The sequence below is a fragment of the Coregonus lavaretus genome (genome assembly GCF_964263955.1).
Source record: "Coregonus lavaretus genome assembly, chromosome: 16".
NCBI lineage: Eukaryota > Metazoa > Chordata > Actinopteri > Salmoniformes > Salmonidae > Coregonus > Coregonus lavaretus.
This window is the reverse complement of record NC_140003.1, coordinates 16,775,109-16,788,563: the sequence shown is the minus strand read 5'-3', so window position 1 is coordinate 16,788,563 and position 13,455 is coordinate 16,775,109. Positions and strand designations below refer to the sequence as shown.

General features: G+C 40.1%; 2 protein-coding genes across 5 annotated transcripts in view; one reads left to right on the top strand and one right to left on the bottom strand.

Moving 5' to 3' along the window:
• Positions 1-736: 736 nt before the first annotated feature.
• cmklr2 (chemerin chemokine-like receptor 2) lies at positions 737-5,866 on the bottom strand. Of its 3 annotated transcripts, none has more exons than XM_084179366.1 (3): positions 5,640-5,866; positions 4,937-5,138; positions 737-4,688 (listed from the first exon to the last, which is right to left on the bottom strand). In XM_084179366.1, exon 3 carries the CDS (start codon positions 4,652-4,654, stop codon positions 3,569-3,571), a length of 1,086 nt encoding a protein of 361 aa, XP_084035492.1. In that variant the 5' UTR covers positions 4,655-4,688; positions 4,937-5,138; positions 5,640-5,866; the 3' UTR covers positions 737-3,568. The 3 variants fall into 3 exon arrangements, with proteins under 3 accessions (XP_084035492.1, XP_084035493.1, XP_084035494.1); XM_084179367.1 differs by having other exon boundaries at positions 4,937-5,123; XM_084179368.1 differs by having other exon boundaries at positions 4,937-5,061.
• Positions 5,867-11,812: 5,946 nt separating this feature from the next.
• LOC311143529 (disintegrin and metalloproteinase domain-containing protein 23-like) overlaps positions 11,813-13,455 on the top strand; it is a 43,187-nt gene continuing 41,544 nt past the window's right edge. Inside the window, exons 1-2 of one of the 2 annotated variants that reach the window (XM_084179362.1) lie at positions 11,813-12,112; positions 13,005-13,222. In XM_084179362.1, the coding sequence (XP_084035488.1) occupies positions 12,037-12,112; positions 13,005-13,222 (294 nt within the window). In that variant the 5' untranslated portion in view covers positions 11,813-12,036. The remainder of the gene's footprint in view (positions 12,113-13,004; positions 13,223-13,455) is intronic. The other variant, XM_084179363.1, reaches the window with a different exon arrangement.

Below are 13,455 nucleotides of genomic sequence, written 5' to 3'. Positions count from 1 at the left end.
CCACTATTGTTTCCAAGTTTGAATACATAGGAGGAGGAGAAGTCAGATTTCACCACTATCAGAGTGGGCAGAGCGGTCAAAGGATGAAGGTAGCTTAGTGGGTAAGAGCGTTGTGCCAGTAAACGAAAGGTTGCTGGTTCTAATCCCCGAGCTGACTAGGTGAAAAATCTGTCGATGTGCCCTTAAGCAAGGCACTTAACCCTAATTGCTCCTGTAAGTTGCTCTGGAAAAGAGTGTCTGCTAAATGACTTTTTTTTTTTTTTTTTTTTTTTTTTGGAGACAATGGTGGAAGAACTAAACAGGGAGGGATTAGGCTAAAAAGTATGTAAAATGTGCAGGAATAGAACTGTATATAAACTGAGGGCCAAGTGTTGGGAATTCAGTTGCTCTGCAGACCAACTTTGTTGCGTTGTAATTAAGTCTATCTTGATTCTACGAAAACTCTGGAAGAACTATGGTTTTTAATAAGTATAGGGATAACTTTCCATGACAAGAGTGGCAACACTCTCTCTAGCTATAAGTGATTGCGTATTAGATGTTCACATCTTCTTATGTATTCTTCTTGGATCAACTATGCATGTGGTATGTTTATTCCATCCTCAGTGTACTCTAACCTTAATGAGGTTATAGACAATATCCTGTTAGTTCCCTGGAGATTGAGCACCACTCTATATAGCAGCACTCCTGGCACTGCTTCCTTATAACAGACGCAATAAATATTTAAACACACTACCAATAAAGAGAAGGGATTGGATTTATTGTTTATTCCTTTGACTCAAATATATTAGAATTAACAAATAAATTGCATTGCAAATTTCCCTCATAGATTGCAAATTCCCACACAGTGAAAGCAATGTGAACACTATTTGAAAATATACGGTAAACATAGAGATTCATTTATAGGCTTAGTATAATTTGAAAATAAAAATAAAGGTCTAATAGAATTTGGCTCTTGTGTACACCAGCCATACACTCAAAAAAATGCTGAGATAAAAACCACCTGGGTCATATCAGAAAACTGGAGGTGTGGCTTAGTAGGGGCGTGGCTTTTAGATAGTTAGAGAGTAAATGTCATTCCGGTTAATCTGTTCTGTTGTATTGTGTGCACATGTTTAGGTTGAGCACTGACACTTTTGTAGCTTAATAAGTTATAAAGTGCCTCTCCCAATGTTGGGATAGTTACCACTTTGTTATGATAGTTAAATAATGTTATTAATTGTATATTAAAATATGGGTGGCCAAAAATACATATGAAAGCCATGCCCCCAATAGGCCATGCCTCTTGAAAATAACCTATGGATTACATTAAAAAGACACATCTGCTGGGTCAACCCAGTATGAAAGTGAATAAAACCCAATAGAGTACCACAGTATGAGTCATAATACCCATAAAACCTAGCGGTCAAACAGGGAAATGGTTCCAATCACTTTTCCATCATTAATTTTTCCAAAAGTTTTTTTTAGGAACATTTAAAATAAGGTCTGTGTTTCGTGTAGGTTTACTGTGATGTTTTGATAACCGTGTACATTTCTCTAGGACAAGGTGACTTTTATCAATATATTCGCCTGTATTTACCCCCCAAAAAAGAACTGCTAATTAGCTGCTAATGTGGCTATCTTAAAGAACTACAAATGCCATGATGATCTGGACGAGACTGCCAAATCGAGGCAAACGTAAGAATCTCTGGATTAACTATCTAATGTTAGCTAAATGTAGTAATGAATAAATTGACAACATTTCTTTAAATTGACAATTCTGTGAACTATCTTGTGCAAGTTTTAAATTGACACAATACCTGTTAGAAAATATGTCAGCTAGAGAAGACGTGCAGGAGCTTGCAGGGATTTGTAGTCTTGCATGATGTCAACTTTGATGCTGAGTAGCATTTTCGATTCGGAGAGTACATAGAGCTGAATATATTGATAAAAGTCACCTTGTCCGAGAGAGATTTATATGGTTATCAAAACGTCACACCAGGGTAAGCTTACACGAAACACAGCCCTTATTTTATGTGTTTCTAAAATCCCCTATGGGAAAATGAATGGTAGAAAACGATTGGAACCGTTTCCCTGTTTGACCGCTAGGTTTTATGAGTATTCTAACACCTCCATAGATGGTTAAATTAAAGCGTTTTTGTGTAATCCAAAGGCATGGCCTATTGGGGGGGCGTGACTTTCAGAAAGATATTTTTGGCCACCCGTGAGCGTACATGTCATTCCTGTTCATCATGTTAAATTCGTACACTGCATTCTCCTTCAATATTTTTGCACATTACATATTTGTATATAAAATGTACAACATTATTTAAATATTTTAGCAAGGTGGTAACTATCCCAACAATGGGTTATGCATACTTAAGGAACATACTCTTGTATATGGCCCCGAGTGGCGCAGTGGTCTAAGGCACTGCATCGCAGTGCTAGCTGTGCCACTAGAGATCCTGGTTCGAATCCAGGCTCTGTCGTAGTCGGCCGCGACCGGGAGACCCATGGAGCGGCGCACACAATTGGCCCAGCGTCGTCCAGGGTAGGGGAGGGAATGGCCGGCAGGGGATGTAGCTCAGTTGGTAGAGCATGGCGTTTGCAACGCCAGGGTTGTGGGTTCGATAAAATAATGTATGCACTAACTGTAAGTCGCTCTGGATAAGAGCATCTGCTAAATGACTTAAATGTAATAAGCCTTATTAAAGCTACAAAAGTGTCAGTGCTCAACCTTAACATGTGATGACAAGACAACAGAACAGATTAACCGGAATGACATTTGCTCTCACAGGTGGCCAAAAATAGCTATCTGAAAACCACACCCCTAATAAGCCACGCCTCTAGTCTTCTGATCTGACCTGGTGGATCATAGCTCAATAACCCAGCATCAACAACCCAACCTTTCTCTTTTTAAAGACAACAATGGGTTGTTTGAGACCCAACTGGCTGTGTCAAAATAACCCAACATGTGTTCTGTCCAATATTTACCCAAATTTACCCAGCATTTTTTTGAGTGTATAATAACAGAGAACAACACTACAACAGGAAATGAGCTTATAAAGGAAAACATACCTTTTCAATGTAATATCTTCCTAAGGGAAATAGAAGGCCTACTGAGATTTGCAAATTCCCATCAGGGTTAAACTTGGATTTGTTTAAAGACCGAAATCTAAATACAAAGTGTTTATGAAAATGGTAGATCTGCTTCTAATAATTCCTGTTCCAGAGGCTGTGGGGATGGTTGGCCCCCTTTCCTGTTTGTTTTTGGGGTAATTAGGATCAGATTCTTTTTTCAAATCATTAAAGTTACCTCTTTTTCCCTGTGCAAGTTATACTTTTAGCGCATGTCTTTACTCAGGTTTTCCACTGAGGGCAATTTACAGTCAACAGAAGTTGGCACTCTGAGTAATTGCTGCTTGGAAGTATCCAACTGAAACAACTAGCAGAAATGTTACACTGAAGTAGAATATAAAATAAGTCACATCTGGTCAAATAATGGTCAGGCTGGCTCTCAAAGGTAAAATAGCAGCTCTTGTCGATTTCTTCTATACAGTTAACTGTGGGTTTAGGAAGTACTGCGTTATAATCATACAGTTGATGATTCTGTGGGCTCCTCTAGTGGATTGATGTCTGAAGGACTGATGTCTGCTACAGTCACTGATTCAGTTGCAGAGATGGACTGGCTGAGCTCCCGCAGAGAACTCTTTGTGATGTCCAGACACGAGCGCTTCAGGAGCCGGCGAACCTTCTTGCCCACCAGCATGTAGAGGAGGGGGTTGACACAGCTGTTGAAAAAGGCTAAGCTAGTAGCAAGAGGAAAGCCTGTCTTCAGAACAGTATGTAGGTACAGTGAAGAGTGCATGGAAAGCTCCATTAAACTAAAGGTATGGAACGGTGCCCAGCAAAAGAAGAAGGCCAGAATGACAGCGGAAACTGTTTTAGAGAAGCTGGATAGGCGCACAGAATCTTCAGACTGGTGGACTTTGATTGCCAGGAGAATTCCAGTCACGCAGATGGCGCTGAAGGGCAGTAGGAAGCCCACTGTGGTACGGACGGCCACCATCGTGATATGTCTCACAGCAGCTGTATGTCCATCCTGGACATTGAAGTTGTTGAAGCACACCACCCTGCCATGTATACGCATAGTGTCACGGAATATCAAGGTAGGGTGGCTCAGTAGAGCAGATACCCCCCACACACAGCCACATACGGTCCAGGCTCGCCTTATAGTGCGACACCTCTGAGACCAGCTAAGGTGGACCAATGAGACATACCTGTCTAGACTGAGAATCATGAGGAAGAGCACACTGGCGTACATGTTCATCACAGACACAAATGAGTTTAGTTTACACATGACCAGCCCAAAGGACCAGTGGAAGTCTCGAAGCACGTAGTCGATGGAGAAAGGTAAAAAGAGCACAAACACAAAGTCTGCTATAGCCATGTTCAGCAACCATATACTGTTCACTGTCCGTTTGCTTTTAAATGCTGTCACCCATATGACTATTCCATTTCCAGTGACACCAAGCACAAAGGAAATACTATATATGACAACTGATATGATGTGCATAGCCTCCTTCTGGGAGTATCCATCTTTGACTTCTTCTTCGAAGTCTTCATACTCCAGATAATCGTAGGTGTAATTTCCATAGTCTTCCGAGGATTCTTCCATTACTGCAACACTACTAACTTTGTAAGCAGAGGTCCTGTAAGAAAGAAAAAGCAATTATAAGATGCAATCCTTTAATATATGTTATGTGTCTTTTCAGTAAAAATGTAAGTTGCATTAAGTTGCTCTTGTACTTCTTTAGTAACCCTGTAATTACTAATGTTGTTAAATAACATGTTAACACAATGTTGTTAATTACTCTGTACAATACAACATGCAGATGTTCCGTAAAATAGATATTGTTGTCATAATAGCCCATGATGTTTTTATATCATGGTTTCTCACCTGATACTGCAAATGCCCCTGCACTTCTTTTACACAGAATTTGCTCTTGTTAGTGTCCTGGTCGCAGTTCCTCCAGTTGTTTGAAAACTGAGATTGTGTTAATTACAGCTGGGTGGATCCTTATCCTAGAAGAGTGGCATCATTAGTGAGCCGACTGGAAAAAGAGGAGATGTGGAGTGCCGACACCCTTCACACACACACCCTTCACACACACACAGCACGCACAAGGTGTCACACATTGTTAAATCATGACTACATCCTGCTTGTCTGTTTCTTCTATGCCTCAAAGTAAACTTATGTGACCCTTAAACACAGGAAATCTTCAGTACAAACCGACCTCCAACCTACAAAATGTTCTGTCTAACTTTGGCCTTAAAGGTCTATGGTCAGATAAACTGAAGGCAACAGTAGTAAAACTCAAAAACTAAAACAACATGACAACAGAATTTAACTGTAGGCATAATTAAAATATATTTTGAATTAAAATAATTTGCCACATGATACAGTACGTGAGTTATGAAACTACTATTAACATAGAAGTTCGTAATGTATGTTCTATAAAGTACAGATAACTATCTAATAAGTAATGTTAAGGTCAGTCTGAATGATCAGAAAAAACTGCATCTGATATTTTGCGAATGCTATGCATTTTCTTATGCGTTATCCAACAGCCCCGAACGCCTCCTAGTCTACATATGCATACCTCCCAGTCGCTCAGGGGCTTCTCTATGTCCCGCCAACCGTCTCGGAGTCGAAATCACCCAAACGAAAAACTTTCAGAGGTGAAGCAGCATAAAATAGTTAGGCTACCTCTATGGCAACTCTCAGTATTTTACTATGTGTCTCACTGAGTGATACGTTTAATTGAAATTCTAAACTCCATCTCTATGTTATTACTGGGGTTGGGGTATCGTTCATGTTCATGTTCGAGTATCCTCCTTAGAGTCTATGCATAAGCCCGTTACACCGTGATAAATACTGGCGAGTTATGTTGTTGGTGTCCAAGTGGGCGCGTCCACTGACGCATTACTTGCACTGAATAGGAATGAGGAAAACTCGGGGTCCCGGGGGGAAAAGGAATGCCTTGTTGAAGAGTATAATCGCTAAATTGCTTATAGTAAGTCCATCATTAAACATTCCATTATTTATAGAATAGGTCCGGACAGATTTCCCGACTGGTTGACCACTGGCAATTAGATCTCAGAAGTTCCAAGCACAAGTAAGCCTATAGTAGGCATGATTTACTGCAGTGTATGGTATTTAGAAAGAACACTAGGAAAAGCTCAATATACAGAGCAAGTCTAAATCAATAACACAAAAACGTCAGGTATAGAGTAACCCTGGTCTACAGGAATCCATTATATTACATTCATTTCTTGTTTTTACCATCTCTGAGCATATATGATTATCATCTTGTGCAGATAATACATTTCCTGTTAATCAAGATATTAAGTTGGTTCCATAACATGAAATAATGACTCCAAACACTTTCTTTACATAAGATTTCCACGTTAACTTGTCACAACATTGTAACCAAATGGTGACCATCTCATCAATAGAAACCTTTCCGGGATCTTTAGTATCACAGTACACAAATATAATTTAAAAGATTCAGTGCTAATAGTGAACATCATGAAAAACACAGAACACATTACCCACCGCTACCGATCACACAGAATTGCCCAAGACAGATTCTAGCTACAATCGGAGCTAGTGGGAGAGCATGTCTGCTTCACTAAGGCTACATGTCAAAGGACACAATCAATGTCAATGATTGCCTGTGTTGCTGTGTTTTAAATATTTGATAAAGCTTTGCATATCCTTTGCATAACACATGGCACCTCCAGATTTTATGTCCATCACACTATTGTAAGCGGTCAATGAAATCCACACAGAGGGCTGCACTTCAATCATGATTTTAAGGTAGTGCGCAGCATGTCCAGTTCAAATAATGTATCCAACCGTGTGTAATTACACAGGGTGAGAAATACGTAAAATAGTCACATTCATTGCTTTACTTTATCACTATTAGGGGTTGCTCTTACAACTAGAGGGTGTGAAGGTAGGCCCTACTCTCTTTTTACAAATGTTTGGCAGGACTACTCATGGGTGCCTGGTACGAATGGCAGGCCTCTTGATCAAATCCATGATTGTTGCGCACGCACGCACGCCTGCGCACACACACGCATACACACAAACACACACTCAGTATTTTACACACACAGACACACACACACACACACACACACACACACACACACACACACACACACACACACACACACACACTGTCACCCTATCGGTCCTGCAGGATCTGACAGCTCCTCCCTCAAGGTTAAATGGGCCGCAGTGGGATGGTCAGCTAGGGTCGCTTGGCAGAGATAAAGAGAAAAGCCTGTTTTGTTATTTCACGAGGCAGAGTGGTAAAAGTATGCAGTTTTTCACATGAATTACTTATTTTGAGGACTTAATTTGCACAAAGGGGTTTTTGGTATGCTGAGGATTTAAATTTCCTAATTTATACTTGACATAAAATCTAATATCTGCACAAGATGATAATCATATATGCTTAGAGATTGTTAAAATAAGAAATTAATGCAAAAATAATGGATTCCTGTAGACCAGGGTTACTCTATACCTGACGTTTTTGTGTTATTGATTTAGACTTGCTCTTTATGTTGGGCTTTTCCTAATGTTTTTTTCTAAATACCATACACTGCAGTAAATCAAGCTTACTATAGGCTTACTGGTGCTTGGAACTTCTGAGATTGAATTGCCAGTGGTCAACCAGTCGGAAATCTGTCCTTAAATTTGGATAGGTAATTCCGAAGTGAAAAATGTACTACTGTATAACTGGTTGTGTACAGTATATTGTATTTACAGTATATTGTATTTATGTTATTTATTAGGTTTAACCAAAGTAAGTTGAGTGAAAAGTAAGTTGACATAGGTTGCATCTTGAAATATAGATTTGTTAATAATCAAATATAACAGTTGGCATTGAATCATATACAGTTGAAGTCTGAAGTTTACATACACCTTAGCCAATTACATTTAAACTCAGTTTTTCACAATTCCTGACATTTAACCCTGGTAAAAATGCCCTGCCTTAGGTCAGTTAGGATCACCACTTTATTTTAAGAATGTGAAATGTCAGAATAATAGTAGAGAGAATGATTTATTTCAGCTTTTATTTCTTTCATCACATTCCCAGTGGGTCAGAAGTTTACATACACTCAATTAGTATTGCCTTTAAATTGTTTAACTTGGGTCAAACATTTACATTTTAGTCATTTAGCAGACGCTCTTATCCAGAGCGACTTACAGTTAGTGAATACATATTTTTTTATACTGGCCCCCCGTGGGAATCGAACCCACAACCCTGGCGTTGCAAACACCATGCTCTATCAACTGAGCTACATCCCTGCCGGCCATTCCCTCCCCTACCCTGGACGACGCTGGGCCAATTGTGCGCCGCCCATGAGTCTCCCGGTCGCAGCCGGCTGCGACAGAGCCTGGATTCGAACCAGGATCTCTAGTGACACAGTTAGCACTGCGAGTATAAACACCATGGGACCAGGCAGCCGTCATACCGCTCAGGAAGGAGACGCATTCTGTTGTGTTTTGTTTTACATCCACAGGTACACTCAGGAATACCTTGACATTTCAGGTAGCCTTCCACCAGCTTCCCACAATAAGTTGGGTGAATGTTGGCCCATTCCTCCTGACAGAGCTGGTGTATCTGAGTCAGGTTTGTAGGCCTCCTTGCTCGCACACATTTTTTCAGTTCTGCCCACACATTTTCTATAGGATTGAGATCAGGGCTTTGTGATGGCCACTCCAATACCTTGACTTTGTTGTCCTTAAGCCAATTTGCCACAACTTTTGGAAGTATGCTTGGGGTCATTGTCCATTTGGGAGACCCATTTGCAACCAAGCTTTAACTTCCTGACTGATGTCTTGAGATGTTGCTTCAATATATCCACATAATTTTCCTTCCTCATGATGCCATCTATTTTGTGAAGTGCACCAGTCCCTCCTGTAGCAAAGCACCCCCACAGCATGATGCTGCCACCCCCGTGCTTCACGGTTGGGATGGTGTTCTTCGGCTTGCAAGCCACCCCCTTTTCCCTCCAAACATAACGATGGTCATTATGGCCAAACAGTCCTATTTTTGTTTCTACAGACCAGAGGACATATCTCCAAAAAGTACGATCTTTGTCCCCATGTGCAGTTGCAAACCGTAGTCTGGCTTTTTTATGGTGGTTTTGGAGCAGTGGCTTCTTCCTTGCTGAGCAGCCTTTCAGGTTATGTCGATATATGACTTGTTTTACTGTGGATATAGATACTTTCGTACCTGTTTCCTCCAGCATCTTCACAAGGTCCTTTGCTGTTGTTCTGGGATTGATTTGCACTTTTCGCACCAAAGTACATTCATCTCTAGGAGACAGAATGCGTCTCCTTCCTGAGCGGTATGACGGCTGCCTGGTCCCATGGTGTTTATACTTGCATACTATTGTTTGTACAGATGAACGTTGTACCTACAGGCGTTTCATTTGATTTTCCCATGATGTCAAGCAAAGAGACACTGAGTTTGAAGGTAGGCCTTGAAATACATCCACAGGTACACCTCCAATTGACTCAAATGATGTCAATAAGCCTATCAGAAGCTTCTAAAGCCATGACATCATTTTCTGGAATTTTTCAAGCTGTTTAAAGGCACAGTCAACTTAGTATATGTAAACCTCTGACCCACTGGAATTGTGATACAGTGAATTATAAGTGAAATAATCTGTCTGTAAACAATTGTTGGAAAAATTACTTGTGTCATGCACAAAGTAGATGTCCTAACCAACTTGCCAAAACTATAGATTGTTAACAAGAAATTTGTGGAGTGGTTGAAAAACGATTTTTAATGACTCCAACCTAAGTGTATGTAAACTTCCGACTTCAACTGTATCTAGTTTCAACAAATGTAGTTTTTTTTTTCAATTGAGAAAGCCTAACTCATTTACTTGTAACCAGTTAATGTAATAATTTTTAGGTTGATACAAAGAGTAATATTTTACAGTGTACCCCATTTAGGTTAGTCTATGCAGGGTTTCCCAAACTCTGCCCTCGGGACCCCAAGGGGTGCACGTTTTGGTTTTTGCCCTATCACTACACAGCTGATTCAAATAATCAACTAATCATCAAGCTTTGATCATTTGAACCAGCTGTGTAGTGTTAGGGCAAAAACCAAAGCGTGCACCCCTTGGGGTCCCAAGGACTGAGTGCTGGTCTATAGACTTTGGTCAGTCAACAGGGCGGCAGGTAGCCTATTGCTTAAGAGCATTGGGCCCAGTGTTACCAACTAATTTTCAGGGGAAGTTGCTAGAGGCAGGTCGATTTGTTGCTAAAAGTTGCTAAATTACTTTGTGATGTCATTGCGTGATGATGTCATTATGTAATAATGTAAAACTGCGTCATTACGTAGAATACACAATAACGTTACTCAAATTGACTGGCCATCTCGGCGACAAATATGATTTGACATTTGTTGGTTTAGATTTGTTTGTTTAATATCACATATTCATATTTGTAAAAGTAATAAACACAACACATTTTATATTTACATTACATTTTAGTCATTTAGCAGACGCTCTTATCCAGAGCGACTTATATGATCAGATATTCTTATTTTTAAACACAACACATTGAATTATTGAACAATTACACATTACACATTACTGAACAATTACATTTTATTTATTTTCTTATTAACTAGTAAACCTACCCATTCTGAACAATTATAGTTTTAAGCAGTGTATTGGTAGTTAGTTAACATGCTACCTAACTGATCAACAATTTTAGGTACAAGCTAATAACAAGGTATATATGCTATCTTATTGAACAAGCAACTTCACTCAAATAATGATGTGTGGGCATCTCTCTCCAGCGCTCTCCAGTTTGTTGTGCTGCTTGGCTGGCCTGCTGCTGCCTGTGCACGAGCTGAGCGCCTGCTGCTGATGTCACTCACAATGCCCTTTTGCAGACAGGCACGTGTGTTGTGACAGAGAAAATCGTTTTTGTGTCATTTAGAGGGAAAATGCGTGCATTTTAGCATTTGAGTCACTTTTCAAAAGTTGCTCAAAGTTAGAAATACATTGTAAAAGTAGCTACATTTGTTGCTAGGTGCTGTTTGAAAAGAAAGTTGCCAGTCTGAAAAGTAGCTAAATCTAGCAACAAAATTGCTAAATTGGCATCACTGATTTGGGCCAGTTACCGAAAGGTCGCTGGTTTGAATTGTGGAGCCGACTAGGTGAAAAATCGGTCTATGTGCCCTTGAACAAGGCACTTAACCCTAATTGCTCCTGTAAGTTGCTCTGGAGAGCATCTGCTAAATGACTAAAATATTAATGTCAACAACACTCCCACTCATTTTGCTGCATTCTAATAGACTAAAATGTTTTAAGGGAAAGCCAAGATGATTGACAAAACTATAAAATAATTCCCATCAAAATAGCTCTCCAATTGATGCTTATCAATTTCAGTTTAGACAGAGATAAACACTGTGGTGCAGAATACAGTAAAATAATAATCAGCCTTCAAAACACATAGGCTAAATACATAGGCCACCATATCACAAAACTGATCACCATTTATTTTGACCATGTAAAATAGAGTGGGAATCAGAACAGGTATGATCTCATACACTTTAGGACATAGTACATTATTGCAGCAAGAATGGGATGCAGTTTAAGCAGATGACCCGGGCTCTCTTCCCAGTGAAAAGCAACTGCATGTAGGCTACTTTAAGGCTCGTGCACGAGCCTGTTCTATGTGCGCGCGGGCAAAGGGTGGACTTGTGTTGAATTGTGGCAAGACTCGGCACTTGCGCGGATGCAGCATCAGGAGGAGTCTGCTCGTTGATTTCGAGTGGCTGGCCACCGCCTTCCATTCGTCCCCCCCCCGCCCGTTGCTGCAGGAGTCCTCTCCCCCACGGACTGGATACATGAAGAATTTCCCGTAAACGACATCTTCCCTGCAATAATGGGCCGCCAGCTAATTACTGCGTTGACATGTTGATATAAAGATATTTCAAATATCAAATATGAATCATGCATTTGATATTTCTGGCAAATTTGCTCGTGAGCATCCTTGCGTCCTGGCTCCATCCATCCATAGCGGCAATTGGTAGGTACTGCATATTCTTAGCCCAATCCTGTCCCTTCCTAACGGTATCAGTTACATTTAATAACTTGCATGCTTCTTTGTGTCATTATATGATATATATGATGGATATGTTGGTTAATCTCGCTATGCCGTTTCTATTTTGGGACGGATCTGTCTGTGTCCGGAGGACAATTTAATAGGCCGAGTCCTTTTAAGTGACGGTGAGAGAGGGGGCAGACGAAAGCACCTCAGCATCTTTTGTTCAGGTTTATGAACATGAAATATAGCTAAATTAACCTGTGACAAATGTTTAAGATGAACTCGTTTTAACTGTACAATTTTGTCTAATTATTAGCACCTCAAAGATCAAAACACCTTTATAAACTGCTGTTGCAGTTTACCTTAACGTTGACCTTAACAAGGCACTCCTTTATTATATTAAGTTCTAATATAATTATGAATTGAAATATTCTATTTTCATTAGTAGAATACTATTCAACAAAACATGAAGTAGCCTACCCAGTCTGTCATATTCAATTTATATTTATATTTTTGATGAAGTCAAATATAGATTTTTGTAATGCAATTTAAGATTATTTTTTAAATTTTATTTCATTGTTTAAGGGAATCCCCGTATAATTATTTTTAGGTAGACCTTGAAAATGTTATGTCATAATTTACAGCCATACTCTAATGGTACTAATACACAACATTATACAGCAATATACACTTAACTCTCTCAATTGTGTCCTGGAGGAATGGTGAAGTCATAATCACTTCCTGCAGTAGCAGCAATTGTTTAAATGATTAGATTATGATTGACAGGCTTCCTTATGTTGGGGCTATGCAGAGTATAGACTGACTGTCATGTTCGTGTGGTGGTGGGGTATCTCCTCTTCTGCACTTTCTCAAGGAGGAGAGAATGAGGTGGTTGAGAGGGACGCAGTGTCATTATTGTTGGAGCGAGAGGCAACTGCAGCAACGGCCACAGACAACACAAGTCACCATGCGGCTGAGCATGTGATCACCTATCCCTCTCGGCTCATCTACTACCTGAACGAGGACTCAGAGAGCACTTACCATGACCTGGACACCCGGGTTAGGAACCAGGCCACAGAGGGTCGTGATCAGGTAAGACAACATACAAGACTTCTGGTCGGAACATGGGATTGTCATCCTATTGGAACCTATTGGAGTACATTGGTGGTTATACTTGCCAATGGGAGTACACTTGTCCATGTTGGCACACTGGATAAAGTAAACGGATGAATGGGTATATTTTGATTTAAATGATGGGCTAGAAGGAATCATCAATGAGAGCATTGTCTAGCTCTATTCTCCCCTCCTCTCCTATGTTATGAGGG